The sequence below is a fragment of the Heterodontus francisci genome, chromosome 9, assembly GCF_036365525.1.
Source record: "Heterodontus francisci isolate sHetFra1 chromosome 9, sHetFra1.hap1, whole genome shotgun sequence".
Lineage (NCBI taxonomy): Eukaryota > Metazoa > Chordata > Chondrichthyes > Heterodontiformes > Heterodontidae > Heterodontus > Heterodontus francisci.
Window position 1 is genome coordinate 75,686,299 of NC_090379.1, and position 19,259 is coordinate 75,705,557.

Sequence of the window (19,259 nt, forward strand, 5' to 3'; positions counted from 1 at the left end):
CTTGGAGGTTGGTGCCAGGGACCTGGGAGAATGATCCTTGGCACAAGACAAGTGAATCAGTTGGACTTGAAAAACATACGAACATACAAATTAGGAGCAGGAGTCGGGGCCCCTCGAGCCTGCTCCGCCATTCATTAAGTACATGGTTGAACTGATTACTCCACATTTCCACCTACCCCCTTGCTTATCAAGAATCTATCTACCTCTGCCTTAAAAATATTCAAAGACTCTGCTTCCACTGCCTTTTGAGGAAGAGAATTCCAAAGACTCATGATCCTCAGAGAAAAAATTTCTCATCTCTCTTAAATGGGCGACCCCTTATTTTTGGACAATGACCCCTAGTTCTATATTCTCCCACAAGGGGAAACATCCTTTCCACATCCACCCTGTCAAGACCCCTCATGATCTTTTGTTTCAATCAAGTCGCCTCTTACCCTTCTAAATTCCAGCGGATACAAGCCTAGCCTGTCCAATCTTTCCTCATAAGACAGCCAGCCCATTCCAGGTATTCGTCTGGTATACCTTCTCTGTACTGCCTCCAATGCACTTACATCCTTCCTTAAATAAGGAGACCAGTACCGTACACAGTACTCCAGATGTAGTCGCACCTATGCCCTGTATAGCTGAAGCATAACCTCAATACTTCTGTATTCAATTTCCCTTGCGAGAAACAATAACATTCTATTAGCTTTCCTAATTACTTGCTGTACCTGTATACTAACTTTTTGCGATTCATGCACTAGAACACCCAGATCCCTCTGCATCTCAGAGCTCTGCAATTTCTCACCATTTAGATAATATGCTTCTTTATTGTTCCTGCCAAAGTGGACAATTTCACACTTTCCCACATTATACTCCATTTGCCACTCTTTGCCCACTCACTTAACCTATCTATATCACTTTGTAGCCCCCTTATATCCTCTTCACAAGCTACTTTCCTACCTATCTTTCCGTCATCAGCAAATTTAGCAACCACACCTTCAGTCCTTTCACCCAAGTCATTGATATAAATTGTAAAAAGGTGCCAGCACTGATCCCTGTGGCACACCACTTGTTACATCTTGCCAACCAGAAAATGAGTATACCTACTCTGTTTCCCGTTCGCTAGCCAATCTTCTATCCATGCCAATAGGTTACCCCCTACACCATGCGCATTTATTTTCTGCAACAACCTTTGATATGGCACCTTATCAAATGCCTTCTGGAAATCTAAGTACAATGCATCCACCAGTTCCCCTTTATCCACAGCACATGTGATTTCTTCAAAGAATTCCAATGAATTGGTTAAACATGATTTCCTTTTCACAAAACCAAGTTGACTCTGCCTGATTACCTTGAATTTTTCTAAATGCCTTGCTATAACTTCTTTAATAATAGCTTCTAACATTTTCCCTATGACAGATGTTAAGCTAACTGGTCTGTAGTTTCCTGCTTTCTGTCTCCCTCCCTTTTTGAATAAAGGAGTTACATTCGCTATTTTCCAATCTAACAGAACCTTCCCCGAATCGAGGGAATTTTGGAAAATTAAAACTAATGCATCAACTATCTCACGAGTCACTTCTTTCAACACCCTAGGAAGTTGTTCATCAGGACCCGGTGACTTGTCAGCCCACAGCTCCAACAATTGTTCAGTACCACTTCCCTGGTGATTGTAATTTTCTTGAGTTCCTCCCTCCCTTCCATTTCCTGACTTACAGGTAATACTGGGATGTTAGTTGTAACCTCAATATTGAAGACAGATACAAAATATCTGTTCAATTCATCTGCCATCTCCTTATTATCCATTATTAATTCCCCAGACTCACTTTCTATAGGTCCAACACTCACTTTGTTAACTCTTTTCTTTTTAAAATATCGATTGAAACTCTTACTATCTGTCTAGTTTTCTCTCGTACTCTAATTTTACCTTTCTTACAATCTTTTCATCATTCTTTGCTGTTTTTTGTATTCTGTCCAATCTTCTCACCTGCCTCCCATCTCTGCGCAATTATAGGCTTTTTCTTTAAGTTTGATACCATCTTTAACTGTTTTAGTTAACCACGGATGGCGGGTCTCACCCTTGGAATTTTTCTTTCTCGTTGAAATGTATCTATTCTGTGTATTCTGAAATATCCCCTTAAATGTCTGCCACTGCATCTCTATTGACCTATCCCTTAACCTACTTTGCCAGTTCACTTTAGCTAGCTCTGCTTTCATGCCCTCATAATAGCCCTTATTTAAGTTTAAAATACTAGCCTTGGACCCGCTCTTCTCTCCCTCAAACTGAACGTAAAATTCAATCATATTATGATCGCTGCTACCCAGGGGTCCCTTAACTATGAGGTCATTAATTAATCCTATCTCGTTGCACAATACCAGGTCTAGTATAGCCTGTTCTCTGGTTGGCTCCAGAACATATTGTTCCAAGAAATTATCCCGAAAACATTCTATGTACTCTTCATCCAGGCTACCTCTGCCCTCTGATTTTTCCAGTCTATTTGTAGATTAAAATCCCCCATAATTATTGCTGTACCTTTCTGACAAGCTGCCATTATTTCTTCCTTTATACCCCGTGCTACAGTGTGGTTGTTAGGTGGCCTGAACACCACTCCCACAAATAACTTCGTGCCTTTATGATTTCTCATCTCTACCCAAACTGCTTCTACATCCTGGTTTCCTGATCTTTCCTGATCCCTCTCTACTGCGCTAATACCACCATTAATTAACAGAGCTACCGCTCCATCTTTTCCTAGCTTCCTGTCCTTCCTAAATGCCATGTACCTTCAATATTCAGGTCCCAATCTATGTCATCCTGCAGCCATGTCTCTGTAATGGCTATCAGATCATACTTATTTAGTTCTATTTGTGCTCTCAGTTCATCTGTTTTGTTTCCAATGCTACGTGCATTCAGATACAAAGCTTTTAGTTTTCTTATTATTTTTGTAACTCTAGCCTTATCTGTTGATTTACTCTTAGATTTGTACACTCTGTCCCTTCCTGTCACAGTTTATCATTTCCAACATTAACAACTTTCGTCTCGTCTCTCCTCCTTGATTTGGCATATCTTCCCAAATTTGATCCCTTGCCCCCACTGTTTAGTTTAAAACCCTATCTACGTCCCTAGTTATGCGGCTCGCTGGAACACTGGCCCCAGCACGGTTCAGACGTAGACCATCCCAACGGTACAGCCACAACGTTCCCCAGTACTGCGGCTAGTGCCCCACGAACCGGAACTCACTTCTACCACACCAGTCTTTGAGCCACGCATTAATTTCTCTAATCTTATTTGCCATTTGCCAATTTGCAAGTGGCTCAGGTAACAACCCAGAGATTATTACTTCTGAGGTTCTGCTTCTTAATTTGGCGCCTAGTTCCTCATATTGACTATGCAGAACCTCTTTCCTTGTCCTGCCTATGTCGTTGGTACCTCCCCCTCCCACTGTTACTTCCTCTCCAGCCCTTGGCAGATGTCCTGAACCCCAGCACGGGGCAGTCAACACAGCCGTCTGGATTCTCGCTCTTTGCTGCAGAGAACAGTGTCAATCCCCCTAACTATACTGTCCCCTACTACCACTACATTCCTTTTTTCTCCCTCCACTTGAATGGCTTCCTGTATCATGGTGCCATGGTCAGGTTGCTCATCCACCCTGCAGCCTCCACTCTCATCCAAACAAGCTGAAAGAACCTCAAACCTGTTGGACAATCGCAAAGGCTGAGGCTCCTGCACTACTGTCATCTGGGTCCCCTCACCTGCAGCCACACTCTCCTGTCCCTGACCATTGGCCAAATCAGAAGAACCTATCCTAAGGGATGTGACTGCCTCCTGATACAAAATGTCCAAACTGATGATTGCACAATGTTCAGCGCCATTCACAACTCCTCAGATACTGAAGCAGTCCGTGTAGAAATGCAGCAAGAACTGGACAATATCCAGGCTTGGGCTGATAAGTGCCAAATAACATTTGTGCCACACAAGTGCCAGGCAATAACCATCTCCAACAAGAGAGAATCTAACCATCTCACCCTGACATTCAATGGCATTACCATCGCTGAATCCCCCACTATCAACATCCTAGGGGCTACCATTGAGCAGAAACTGAACTGGAGTAGCCACATAAATACTGTGGCTACAAGATCAGGTCAGAGGCGAGGAGTCCTGTGGCGAGTAATTCACCTCCTGACTCCCCAAAGTCTGTCCACCATCTACAAGGCACAAGTCAGGAGTGTGATGGAATACTCTCCACTTGCCTGTAAGAGTGCAGCTCCAACAACAGTCAAGAAGCTTGACACCAACCAAGACAAAGCAGCCCATTTGATTGGCACCCCATCTACAAACATTCACTCCCTCCACCACTGACACACAGTGGCAGCAGTGTGTACCATCTACAAGATGCACTGCAGCAATACACCAAGGTTCCTTAGACAGCACCTTCCAAACCCACAACCTCTACCAACTAGAAGGACAAGGACAGCAAATGCAGGGGAACACCATCACCTGCAAGTTCCCCTCCAGGTCACACCATCCTGACTTGGAACTATATCACCGTTCCTTCACGGTCGCTGGGTCAAAATCCTGGAACTTCCTTCCGAACAGCATTGTGGGTGTACCTACCTCACATGGACTGCAGCGGTTCAAGAAGGCAGCTCACCACCACCTTCTCAAGGGTAATTAGGGATGGGCAATAAATGCTGGCCTAGCTAGCGACGCCCACATCCCATGAATGAATAAAAATTTTAAAAAATAACTTTCCCCCTCCCTGATGTGTCACCTTGTCTGCAGCTCGGACTCCAGTTCAATGACTCTGAGCCGAAGCTCTTCAAGCCACAAACACTTACTGCAGACGTGTTTGTTCTGGATCACACAGGCATTTAGGAGCTCCTGCATGCTGCAGCCATGACACATCACCTGTTCTGCTACCCTTTATGTGTTTTAATTAACTACTTAATTATTTTACTCAATTATTTATTTTAAAATATATTTTATTAAGCTTACCACTAGTTCCTTTACTATTTTAAATGCTAGGATTAGAATGGACCTGAATCACTCACCAGATACTCACCAAACAGGTAGCTTCTTCCCAAACCACTCATCTACCTGCTTGCCTGTGATGTTTGATGCTATCTTTGATTTAAATTAAATTAAAAGCTTACCTATATACTCACCCTGGCAACGCTCTGTTTCCCTGCTCTCACTGTCGATTGTGACGTCACTCTGATGCCACTTCTCCATTTTTCCCTGCTCCGCTCCTGCTGCTCCCGCCGTGCTCCTGTCTCTCTCCGCTCCCGCCGTGCACCTCCCTCTCGCTCTGTCTCCTGACTCCGAGCTTTTGGCGTGCTTTTTAAACCTCCACTCCCGCCATACTCTCTCTCGCTGTGTCTGTCTCCGGTTTCCGACTCTGGGCTTTTGGCGTGTCTCCGCTCCCGCCGTCTCTCTGGTTCCTGGCACACTTTTTAAACCTCTGCTCCTGCCATGCTCCTCTCTCTCACTCTGTCTTGGTCTCCGGTCTCCAAAAAAGAATTACAGTTAGGAGAGGGAGCGAAGCCTGCGGCTCAAGAAGCCCAAGGTTTCTTTGTGGGACCTTGAGGAGTGCTCCTACTTTGTATGGACCACAAAGAAACCTGTAATAATAAACGAACAGAATACACACTTATCTGACCCTTTTCCAGCCCTGGATCCCAACAGATTTAGCCTGCGTGGAAGCCATTACTCCTGCCTCATTCAAGGCTCGACTAAAATCAGCAGTCTGGCTCAATTATGCCATCAAAGCCCAATCTTGGCACTTAAAGGAGGACTCCACCAGCTTTGAGCAAGAGTCCTTGCTACCTACAATCATCCAGATCGGGGTGAGGATGGAGTAAGTCACTTAGTGCATTTTAATGGCACCTCCTCATCCAACCCCAACCTAGTTTCTGCCAGTTCGGGGAAGTTACAAATTGACTACCAAGGAAGAGCAATGAAGCAATAAATTGCCTCCAGAACTCATAACTGCCAGTAAACACCTGAGCAGTGGCCATATCTGGATATGATATTTCATTTGCCAAACTTCAGTTTTTGAAGTTAAAAGCATCACTATATTTTTATGGATTTGGAAAGAATTCATAGATGTATGCAGTGGCATGCAAGTTATATAACATTAAATCATCTTCACTGTGTAACTAGTCAGATTTGGCTCAGTGATGGCACTTTCACCTCGCAATTAGAAGGTCCTGGGCTCAAGTGCCACTTTAGAAACTCGAGCACATGATCTAGGGTTGACAATTCAATGCAGTATTGAGGAAGTGCGGCACTGTCGGATGTCCTGTATTTCAGATGAGATGTAAGACCAAGGCCCATCTGCCCTCTCAGATGTATGTAAAGGTTGCCATAGAACTATTTGAAGAGCAGGCGATTTCTCCCTGGTCAATATTTATCCCTCAGCCAACATTAATAGATTATCTGGGCATTCCTCATTGCTGTTTGAGGAACCTTGCTGTGTGCACATTGGCTGCCACACATTTCTTACAACAGTGACTACATTTCAAAACAAACACTTTGGGGTGTTTGAAGTTTGTGAAAGGTGCTATAAAAATGCAAATTCTTTTATTCTACTGGAACTTCTCTTCATTCTCTATTGCATACTAGATGGGTTACAAACCCCCTGATCATTTTCCGCCCGTCCCCACTCTCTTTCTCAACTGAACCTCATTGGGCAATTATTCCGAAGCAAATCACAGACATGCCAGGACAAGAACTGAATCCAGAACATCGCAATGTTTTCTAGGGCTGCAACTGAAAGCATTTCTGGATCGTTATTACAACGGCCTGGATTTTAGTTGTTGTAATGACGGCGAAACGATCAGTATTCACCGTCATTACAACTGTGAAGCCAATAGCAGCTTCTGGCATTCGCACAAGTGCAGTTAAATTCAATGGGGTAACTTTCTCAGGGTATTTTTTTTTTTACAGTGATATTGAAATATAAAAAAGTGGAAGTTCATATCAATTCACGTGATTTCTAAAGATATCCAGGCGCTGCTGTCAGTGATTCCACACTCCTCCACAGGGTGTGCTAAAGTCCCCGCAGATGGAAATCTTTAGAAATCATGTGAATTGATGTGAACTTCCACTTTTATGTTTTAATATCAACTGTAAAAGAAACCAAAAAAGTTACTTCGTTAAATGAGGTGCAACTGAGTTTTTAATAGGGCATTAATATTTAACGGTCTCACTGGCCCTGAAAACTAATTTTCTATTTGTTGAATGTCAAATTTCTCCATGATAAATTTTTACTGGTTTTAATATAAAAACTACTATTCTTAAAGTTTATGATATTTCAACTTCTGCCTTAATCCCAAGTGTAAATCCCAATCTTTATTTCACTCTCTGCAAAATGGTTAAAAAGTGAAGTGAAGGATAATCAAGAGTATTTTATTTCCTAATTTGCTGAGAGAATTCTTCAGTGTGATTGGCTGCTTAGCCTACTTGACAACATCATTGTTTCTGGATACCGGAGATCCTGTGTGATTGGCATCAGAATGTTTGTGGGTACTTTCTTTGAGGTCAGCAGCAAGCATCACTTCTGTGCTGCTGACAGCAAAATCTATCCCGATATGTTGTATATGGTATACAACCATGTCCTCAGGCCAGATTGCTAACAAACCCTTGCCAACTTGCATCCTACACTCTACACTGTAGGACAGAGTATACAGGAAGAAATAATGGGGGTCTGTAAGAAAGGAACTGCTATAGTCATGGGTGATTTTAATCTATATGTAGATTGGACGAATTAGATTGGCAAAGGTAGCCTGGAAGATGAGTTCATAGAGTGTACTCGGGACAATTTCTTAGAGCAGTACGTTCTAGTGCCAACTAGGGAGTAGGCCATTCAAGACCTGGTAATGAGGGATGAGACAGAATTAATTACTGATCTCATAGTAAGGGAGCCTCTAGGCAACAGTGATCATAACACGATAGAATTTTACATTCAGTTTGAGGGTGAGAAGTGTGGGTCTAAGTCTAGTGTTTCAAACTTAAAACAAAGGCAGCTGCAAGGGTATGAAGACAGAGTTGGCCAAAGTGAACTGGGAAAATAGATTAAAAGGTAGGACAGTAGAGAAGCAGTTGTAGACATTTAAGGAGACTTTTCATATCTCTCAGCAAAGATAGGTTCCGTGAGAAAGAATGACTGAGAAGGATGCACCACCCGTGGCTAACTAAGGAAGTTAAGGATAGTATCAAATTGAAAGAAAAAGCATACAATTCTGCAAAGATTAGAGGTAGATCAGAGGATTGGACATATTTTAAAAACCAGTAAAGAATGACTAAAAAAAAAGGAAAAATTGAGTATGAGAGAAAGTTAGCTAGAAATATAAAAACAGATAGTAAAAGTTACAATAAATATTTAAAAAGGAAAAGAATAACGACAGTGAGCATTGGTCCTCTAGACAGTGTATCTGGGAAATTAGTAAGGGGTAACAAGGAAATGGCAGAAGAGGTAGAAGGGAGGGAAGAACTTAAAGCAATCACAGTCACCAGGAAAAAGGTACTGGGAAAACTATTAGAGCTAAAGGCTGTCAAGTCCCCAGGACCTGATGGCCTACATCCTTGGGTCTTAAAAGAAGTGACTGCAGAGATTGCAGATGCGTTCGTCATGATCTTCCAAAATTCCCTAGATTCTGGAAACATCCCAGGGGATTGGAAAATAGCTAATGTAACATCTATATTCAAGAAAGGAGGGAGACAGAAAGCAGGAAACTAAATACCAATTAGCCCAACATCTGTCATAGGGAAAATTCTAGAATCCATTATTAATGAAGTTATAGCAGAACATTTAGAAAATCATAATGCAATCAGGCACCGTCAACATGGTTTTGTGAAAGGGAAATCGTGTTCGATTAATTTATTAGAGTTCTTTGAGGAAATAACAAGCAACTTGGATAAAGGAGAATCTGTAGATGTGGTGCACTTGGATTTCCAAAGCGAATTCGATAAGGTGCCACATCAAAGGTTACTACACAAAAGAAAAGTTAATGGTGTAGGGTGTAACATATTAGCATGGATAGAGGACTGGTTAGCTAACAGGAAGCAGAGAATAGGGACAAATGGATCATTTTCGGGTTGGCAGGATGCGACTAGTGGAGTGCCAAAGGGATCAGTGCTGGGACCTCAACTCTTTACAACCTACATCAATAACTTGGATGAAGGGACAGAAAGTATTGTAGCTAAATTTGCAGATGACACAAAGATAGGTAGGAAGGCAAGTTGTCTAGAGGACATATTGAGTCTACAAAAGGTTATAGCTAGTATTGCTGAAAACAGAGATTTTTTCGAAGCTCATCAGGACAATCCGCAAGAATACCAATGTAAGGGAAAGCAACAGATTTATACTGTACGAGAAGAGAGTGCTGATTGGTTGGCAAGTGGACTCTGATTGGTAGAGGCATTGACGTGGAGAATGCACCAGTTTACAGTGACTGAGTTAACTGCCAAGCTTTGTTTGAATTTTAAACGAGGCAGCTGGACTCTGGTCAAGGCATTGCCCTGAGGAATGAACCAGCGAATCGCTGTCACTTATTTTGTTTAGCTGAAACAGGCGCAATGTGCATACATGTTCTTTCTGTCTGCAAAGAACTGGGCCCTGTGTATTATATGTAGTTTTCATTATGTGCAAATGCGCCATACTGCAAGCCCAACTGACAATCTTAAATTGATTGTTAACATAATTCTTAGCACACTGAGGATTTTTTAGCAAATGTTGACCAATCACAGAATGACATCTAATGTTGGACACTGTGTTTTGAGTTTTGCAAGCACGGGCTGGTTGGGTACGGTATGTACCTTGCCCGTCGCGAACAGCGGAAGGGTTTGATCTGATCCGCCAGTCTTTGAGACTCAAGTTCTGTACTACCAAATTACTATTTGGATATAGATAGGTTAAGTGAGTGGGCAAAGATTTGGCAGATGGAGTATAATGTGGAAAAATGTGAACTTGTCCACTTTAGCAACAAGAATGGAAAGAAAGAGACTGCACAATGCTGTGATACAGAGGGATCTGGGTGTTCTGGTACTTGAATCACAAAAAGTTAGTATGCACGTACAGCAAGTGATTAGGAAGACAAATGGAATGTTGTGGTTTATTGCAAGGGGAATATAATATAAAAGCAGGCAAGTTTTGCTACAGATGTACAGGGCCTTAGTGAGACCGCATCTGTACAGATTTGGTTTCCTTCCTTAAGAAAGGATAAAAGTGCATTAGAAGCAGTTCAGAGAAGATTCACTCGACTAATTCCTGGGGTAAAGGGGTTACTTTATAAGGAAAGGTTGAACAATTTGGGCCTATACCCAATGGAGTTTAGAAGAATGAGAGGTGATCTTACTGAAACATACCAAGATCCTGAGGGAACGTGACAGGGTGGATGCTAAGTGGATATTTCCCCTTGTGGGAGTGCCTGGAACTAGGGGACAGAGTTTAAAAATTAGGGGTCTCCCATTTAAGACTGAGATGAGGAGAAATTTTTTCTGAGGGTCATTAGTCTGTGGAATTCCCTTCCTGAGAGCAGTAGAGGCTGAGTTATTAAATATATTCAAGGCTGAGTTAGACAGATTCTTGATAGACAAAGGAGTCAAGGTGCAGACAGGAAAGTGGAGTTGAGGCCACATTCCGATCAGCCATGATCGTTTCAAATAGTGGAACAGGCTCAGGGTCCAAATGGCCTATTCCTGCTCCTAATTCATATGTTACTGAGAAAAGTCACTCAAATTCACAAGTTTCGACCCAATCTGGAAAAAATAGGTATTCACTGCATTCAAACTTGAGTTTCTTTCTTGAAACACTGTGAGCAAAGCTTACTTGGAAGATTCAACTAGTCCTGCCATATTTACCAAAGCCAAGAGCCTATAGTTTACATCCCACATCTTGAAGGGACATTGCCCCTATAATCTCTTTCTTTCACTGGTCAGATTAAGTTTTTAAACTTACCTGTTTAAATGGGTAATAATATATTTGAAAACTTCATAGTTTACCGCAGGAAACTTCTTCAACAATTCCTTAAGAGCATTCAGCTTTTCTGACCTATCTGTCAGTCCTGCAAGACAAAAACAATTATAAACTATTTTATGGTTTCGCCTTTTAATGTCAATTTCTTCTGGCAAACACTGACTAAAAGTAACTGGTTCCAAGATAAAGTCTTACCAGTGCTGTCACCACATAAACTTATGGCTGTACAGATAAAATTAACATAACCAACCAGCTCTACAGTTGCCTGCCTTGTAAGTGCCTTTGTTCCAACAATTCCAAATACTGAAGAACTTATCCGCTGAGCATGAACAGGAGAAAAATCACAGGGACAATATACTTTAGAACACTGATATCAGAAGCATGTCAATTCTGTGATTCTCCCTCTCCCATATCTCTTAAGCACACTCCTCTAAGTGTATCCTCAGTTCTTTCTCTGCCCAGAGAAGTAACCATTGAGGTGACATTACCGGAATTGGAACCGACCAATTTACAGGTCAGAAAATGATACCTGGTTGGGAGGGTGCTTGGTACATGGAGGATGACTTGTTCAAGAAATGGGAAAGACCTTACAGGGTGGATAAAATTTAACTTCTACTTGAAAACTTACTCTCTACATACCACAGGATTAAAAGCACATATTACTTCAGAAAAGGATGGAACATTTTGGGTACTTAATGTCAACCTCAAAATCTAATCGGCTGCACTCTAGATTGGCTTTGAATGTATTAAGCAAGAAACATTTTGGTGAAAGAAATCCAGTGATCAACCAGAACATACTTTTATAGATATTTTCCAGAATTATTCCTTTTAGTTTGCTCCAAGATGTATCGGATTGTCCAAAGAGTTTCCAATAGGGTGTAACTTTGCTATGTGACAACTGTGCATAACCTGTAAGGTTAATCAGTTACCATCTGTCTAGAAATTGGTTTTCCCATCATTTACATTCCATAAACAAGAGAAGATATCTAGTCATGTCCATATATCATCCATGGAATCAAAGTACCACCTAAACTTCAACTCATGCAAAGGAGGATAAAAAGATGGAAGAGTGGGATTTTGCAAGAGCTAGAATAAGGAACAAGTACTGGAAAAGTACAATGGATCTAAAAACACCACATTTCTTTGGTGAAATGAAGGCATTAAGGGAAGTAGTGTTCCCTGCAACAAATTTCGAAGTGAACACATTCTAGAGGGTAATATAGCAATTTATGCAAGAACTTCAAGACACATGGAGGAACTAAACATATTCTTGGGAAACTGGACTTCCAAAGTCTACACACAAACCTCAAAATCAGCAGATGCCTGTCCATAGGCTTTTAGAATGCTGCAACAGTAGTCATAAGTATCTTGGCTATGCTTAGTTTCAAATCCAGATTGAGAAAATGTTAGATACTCCAACTGGTATCAGTTAATTGAATGAATGGAATTATTTCAGCATAAGAACAAACTTGCTCCAATTAGCATCATGAGCATAGCTTCTGACAAGAATGTACTGCAAAAGCTATTATAGAAATTATGACTATTTTTATCCACATCTAGTGTCAAATCTGCTCTTCGACCAAATAAAGCCTTGTCTCTACAAGTGCAACTAGGAGATTAGGCTCAAGTCACAGGATGTCAGAGTACCATGACTTATGACTCTAGCGCAATATTCAATATTTTGAATGTATTAACGATTTTTGTAGATTCTAAGCCCTATAATTTCTATTGCTGGTGCAAATTTGGGCTTGTGTTTTTCAAATGGCCAAAGAGATAACCCGATTCCTAAAATAGGAAATGAGTAATTTTACATAAAAGCAAAATACTGCGGATGCTGAAAATCTGAAACAAAAACAAGGAATGCTGGAATCACTCAGCAGGTCTGGCAGCATCTGTGGAAAGAGAAGCAGAGTTAACGTTTCGGGTCAGTGACCCTTCTTCGGAACTGACAAATATTAGAAAAGTCACCGATTATGAGCAAGTGAGGTGGGGGTGGTTATCTCTTGCCCCACCCCCACCTCACTTGCTCATAATCTGTGACTTTTCTAATATTTGTCAGTTCCGAAGAAGGGTCACTGACCCGAAACGTTAACTCTGCTTCTCTTTCCACAGATGCTGCCAGACCTGCTGAGTGATTCCAGCATTTCTTGGTTTTGGTTGAGTAATTTTACATGTTAGAATTGAACATGATGAAAGGTCACCAGCCTGAAACATTTTGTTTCTCTCTCTACAGAGGCAGCATACACACATTTCAGCTATGCTTTCTCAATTTACCATCTGGCTTGGGTCCAATTGTCCTAACCATGTTGCTCTAATCTAGAAATGCAAGGCTTTGTAAAGAAAATATAGAATGCAAATGCTAACTATAAAGTCAAATCCTACAGAACATTTTCTTCTTGTAGCCAGAACAGAGACAAAGAATTGATATATGCTTAGGTAATTACTGAATGGGTCTGAAGTCATATTACAAAAAGATGTGCACATCTAGCACTACAAAGATGACAAATACTATTAGCTGATCCAATTCACCTCCAGCAAGAATGTCTTTTCCTGGAATCAAGGGCTTGTTTATTAGAAGGGAATTAAGGACTTGGTTACTGGAAGTAAAATTATACATGGAGATGTTGAAAAATATTACAACTAATAAATTATGATTCTTGGAACTTCTGGTAGGAACTTCACTTTCTCAAAAGTTGAAACATCCTGGAAAGTACCCTCTCCATCATCTTGAGGAGCAATGATCCACTTATCTGCTAAACAAGGCTAAACACCCAAGCGTTTGTCATCATTCTGGACCCTGACAGGAGATAGAGAGGGCTATTTGATATTGCTAACTTCATTTGTTATCTAACTCCCCTTTTGTACAGTCATTCTCAGATACTTTTCATATTGTGGCAAGGTAGTACAGGAAAATATGTCCTTCTCTAAAGTATGAAATCGTTCCCATCCTTTTGACTCAAGAGAAAGTCTCTCAAGAGCAGAATCCCCAAACTAGAACAGATGAATCTCCTTAATTTGATTCAAAAAGTAGAGTGTAATGGAAATGTCACCTTTTATGCTCTCCATTTGCTTGCACTTCATCTGTGTTTAAATGCCATGAAAATCATTACATTGATCATTTCACAATTTCTGTACGTAATGACTACATTAATCTGTATGTTATCAAGCACTTTCCCTAATGTCCGAAATGGCTTTAATATATATTTCATTTCTGTCTGTGAAGCACAAGAGAGCAACGAGTTATATTTGCAAGCTATTTGAGCATAATAGAAGGATCCAGTTATAAATGTATATTTTCACTCCTGTCCAAAGCCAAGCTGAGCAATGTGTCAAACAGTAAATGTCTATGATAAAAACAGAAAATGCTGGAAATACTCAGCAGGATAGGCAGCATCTGTAGAAAATAAAACAGATGCATACTACTGTACACAACTAACTTCTGTGAAGACCAACCAAAGCAAATGCGCTTCGAATTTAATTGTTCATTTTCATTCAGAAAATGGATTAAAACAGTTAAATAAATTAATTTACCCATTTAAAAAACAAATTAAACCTGAATATACAGCACAGAAACAGACTATTCAACCCAAATACTCCATGCTGAAGCTCATACTTCACACGAGCCTCCTCCCACCCTTCATCTCACCGTATCAGCATAACCTTCTATCCCTTTCGCCCACATGCGCTTATCTAGCTTCCCTTAAATGCATCTCAAATACCCCATGTGGTAGCAAGTTCCACATTTTAACCACTTTCTGAGTAAAGACGTTACTTCAGAATTCCTTACTGGATTAATTAGTGATTATCGTATATTTATGCCCCTAGTTTTGAACAGCACCACAAGTGGAAACATCTTCTCTATGACCAGCCTATCAAACATTTTCATAACCTTAAAGACTTTTGTCAGGTTATCCCTCAGACTTCTCTTTTCTAGAGAAAACAGCCCCAGCCTGTTCAATCTTTCCTGATAGGTGCAAGCTCTCAGTTCTGGTATCATCCTTGTAAATCTTCTTTGCATCTTCAGTGTCTCTACATCCTTTTTATAACATGTAGATCAAAACATGTGCACACCACTCTAATTATGACCAAACCAAGATTCTATACAAGTCTGTTTTCCAATTACTGCAACTTCATTAGTTATACATCAAACCACACTCCTTGCTCCACCTTCAAAGTGCATTTAAGATTGTCTTTCTGTAAGAGCCACTTCCTTTGTACCCTGTCTTTCGATAATTTCAATATCAGACTCTATCCACAGTTCATTGTTTCTTTACTCCCTGATCTATCCAACCCATCATAGACTCTGTGGTAAAAATCACAATTGGAAATGTTTCCATAACTCTTCGTCATACCACATTATTTATTTCCATTTTGTTTAGTTGCTTCAACTCCAGAACAGATATTACAAATACGTTCAAAAACAAACCTATTAAACATTAACAAAGCAGATAATTCAATAACTGTCAATTGAATTCTTTAATATCAATCTTTGAGAGAAATGAAAAAAGCAGAGAAGTTCCTAATTTCTTTTCCTTGTCCCCTGTCCTCAGTTTCTCCTCCACGCACTCCTCGACCATTCCCACAACAAAGCGTGTCAACATAAGAACTTTAAAATGCATTGCAAACAGAAAGGGATAAGTTTTCTCACAATTACATTGATGTTAAAGCTTATACTAAGGCTAATATCCTGCGTTGCCATGTTAAAACTGACCCTATTTAGAGCGCAAAATTAGAAATGTTTGGTGTTCTACACAAAGAACTGTTTTCTACCATATCTGCGCAGTCAAAATTAGTTTACTTTTCTGGCTAGCATATCTTCTACCATTCTTATCCTACCATGACAAGTTGAGATCCTCATTATTAAAATTTACACAGTGGTGAAGGAAGGAAGCAGACAACATAATCTTAATAAATTCTTCCCACACAGGAAGAGGAAGGTAAAATTTAAAAAAATCAGAGGATAATCAACTGTCATATCTCCTCAGTTATTCGCTACAAAGTACAAACACAGGCCAGAAAACACAACAGATTCATGCCATCTAGGCCGACAGACAGCAAGTACTGTCTAGTGAAGGGGGATTAAATGAACAGATGAAAAGCATTTGAACAGATACTCAGCACCAGCATTATATAATAACAATGATCAATGGTACAAGCTTTCATTACACTTCATTAAATATAAAATTTACCTTCAAAATCATTGTTTAAAATATCATGAATCATAAATATAATGAATGATGAATGCGGAACTTTCCAGTAACCAACAGTGAATTTTCTTATTAAGTCAGCAGCATATACTTACAAGAATAATCATAACTTTTGTTACTTACTAGCTGCTTCCAATAGCTCTGAATGGAGATTGTAAGGAATAAGTGGATCAGGCAGATCTGAAAAGAAAGCCTTAAGTGCTCCTGCCACTGCATTGACAGTCACATCCATTGCCACAAGATCAATGTTGTGATCTAAAAGATAGAATGAATTAATATTAATAGGTAAAAGTGACTGTCATTATACAGAGGTGCCTTACATGAGGGAAATAAATACAAAGTGCAAAGTTTCTCTTCAATAAATACCCAAATTCTTTATATAGTTTTACTGTATATTCAAAACCTATAATACAATGAAAAGCCCTTAAATGAATCAGCCCTTTGGTAAACAAAAGGCTTCTGTTGTCACATCATTTTTCCTGAGAAACCATCATCTAAGGAAGATGCTAGTAACATGATCGATATGCAAATTTGAACAAAGAAAATGTTGAGAAACTCTTATGAAGGCGGAAAAGTAAATCACAATGCTGTAATGTTTGAATTTGAATTTGCATCACAAGTTAATGAACAAAAAGCACATGGAAGCTTACTTGGTTATCTCAAGTACTAGTCTTGTTTTAATTCAAAAACTATTTGTCATCACCCACTGGCCAATTAAATTATCAGGTAGCCAATTCGACTATGTTGGCTATGAATGTAACTAGAAACTGTAAATCTACTACAAAACCTAGGATTTGGAACTTAAATTCTGCATAAAATACTGAACACAGGCATCCTGTGCTAATAGATTTCTCCTGATACTGCTGTTTAAGATCCAAAATCTCTGCATTTCTAATCTTCTTTGGCCTCCTTATCTCGAGAGACAATAGGTAAGCGCCTGGAGGTGGTCAGTCTAATACCCTGTAAATAATGTCTAAATGGAAACAAGCCAAAAAAAACCTAAATGATTCAGATCTCATCACTATGCATGGTATAAATTTAGAATCAGGAAAAAGAAACTATATTTTTGCTAGTTTATATTTATGCTGATATTTCTGAAGAGCTCCCCCACCCCACCATAAAGTGACAGGATCCAAAAACAACTTTGCAGTTGCAAATTAACAGACTTCATCAACCTACCTCCTGTATTGTGTGTAGTTTCTCTCTTGAAAGTGAAATACTCGTAGTCAGACAGTTATGCCCCATCTCAAAACGCAGCCAGGTCCTATTTAGTCAGGTAACACTGAGTGGTGGCCAAGATTTAACTGGGAAGCAGGAGGTCTGTGACAAACACATTTTCTGTCTACTATGCCAATATTTTTCTTTCCCAAGTTGGCAGAACTACGCAAAGCATAACTGACTTGGCTTCAACCAACATGAAGGAGAAAATCAATAAAAATGATTCTAGAGGGGAGTTCCATTTGGGTGTTCATGCTCCATTTACAGCAATAAAGACATAAATTCAGCACACAAGAAATACAATCTTGCAGAGGAAACATTACAATGAGGCTCCATCTGCTTTCTCAGGTGGATGTAAATGATCCCAAGACACTATTTTTAAAAAAGCAGGCAAGTTCTCCCTAGCGTTCTGGCCAATATCTATCCCTCAACTAACATCACAAACATATCTGGTCATCATCATATTGCTGTTTGTGGGACCTTGCTGAGTGCAAATTGGTTGTCACACTTTCTACATTGTAACAAGTTTTTTTTTTTAATTTGAAAGCTTTGAGTTGTGTGTGTTTTGAAAACTGAGCAAAAGGATTTTTCATGTGAATATTGAATGCTGAAACTTCACAGAATCATTACAGTGTAGAAGGAGGCCATTCGGCCCATCGTGTCCACACTGGCTCTCCGAAAGAGCAATTCATTCAGTTCCATTCCCTTGCCTTCTCCCCATAACCCTGCACATTCTTCCTCTTCATCTAACAGTCTAATTCTCTTTTGAATGCTTCAATTGAACCTGCCTGCATAACACTCTTGGGCAGTGCATTCCAGACCTTAACCACTCGCTGTGTGAAAAAGTTTTTCTGCATGTCACTTTTGCTTCTCTTACCAAATACTTTAAATCTGTGCCCTCTTGTTCTCGATCCTTTCACAAGTGGCAACAGTTTCTCTCCAACTACTCTGTCCAGACCCCTCATGATTTTGAATACCTCTATAAAATCACCTCTCAGCCTTCTCTTCTCCAAGCAGAACAGTACTAACTTCTGCAATCTATCTTCATAACCGAAGTTCCTCATCCCTGGAACCATTCTCGTGAATCTTTTCTGTACTTTCTCTAATGCCCTCATGTCTTTCCTAAAGTGTGGCGCCCAGAACTGGACACAATACTCCAGCTGAGGCCGAAGTGGTGACTTATACAAGTTCAACATAACTTCCTTGCTCTTGTACTCTATGCCCCTATTAATAAAGCCCAGGACACTGTATGCTTTATTGACCGGTCACTCAATCTCTCCTGCCACCTTCAATGACTTCCGCACATGTATGCCCAGGTCCCTCTGCTCCAGCACCCACTTTGGAATTGTACCCTTTATTCTATATTGTCTCTTGGGTGCTCCAGTTTCCTCCTACAGCCAAAGACTTGCAGGTCGATAGGTAAATTGGCCATTATAAATTGCCCCTAGTATAGGTAGGTGGTAGAATTGAGGGAAGGTGGGGATGTGATAGGAATATGGGATTAATGTAGGATTAGCATAAATGGGTGGTTGATGGTCAGCACAGACTCGGTGGGCCGAAGGGCCTGTTTCAGTGCTGTATCACTAAATAAAAAATAAATAAAACTTAAAAATGAATCACTTCACATTTCTCTGCATTGGACTTCATCTGCCACCTGTCTGCCCATTCCACCAACTTGTCTATACCCTTTTGAAGTTCTACACTATCCTCCTCACAGTTCACAATGCTTCCAAGTTTCCTATCATCTGCAAACTTTGAAATTGTGCCCTGAACACCAAGGTCTAGGTCATTAATATACATCAGGAAAAGCAAGAGTCCCAACACTGATCCCTGGGGAACTCCACTACAAACCTTCCTCCAGCTCAAAAATATCCATTAA

The 19,259-nt window shown here is 40.3% G+C and overlaps 1 protein-coding gene across 4 annotated transcripts in view; it reads right to left on the reverse strand.

Moving 5' to 3' along the window:
- The window catches only part of arhgap5 (Rho GTPase activating protein 5), an 86,536-nt gene that overhangs the window by 7,883 nt on the left and 59,394 nt on the right, over window positions 1–19,259 (reverse strand). For 3 of the 4 annotated variants that reach the window (XM_068039339.1, XM_068039337.1, XM_068039338.1), the window contains 2 exons: window positions 16,286–16,417; window positions 10,938–11,043 (listed from right to left, as the gene is read on the reverse strand). In XM_068039339.1, the coding sequence (XP_067895440.1) occupies window positions 10,938–11,043; window positions 16,286–16,417 (238 nt within the window). Of the gene's footprint in view, window positions 1–5,142; window positions 5,485–10,937; window positions 11,044–16,285; window positions 16,418–19,259 lie in introns of all 4 variants that reach the window. The other variant, XR_010975721.1, reaches the window with a different exon arrangement.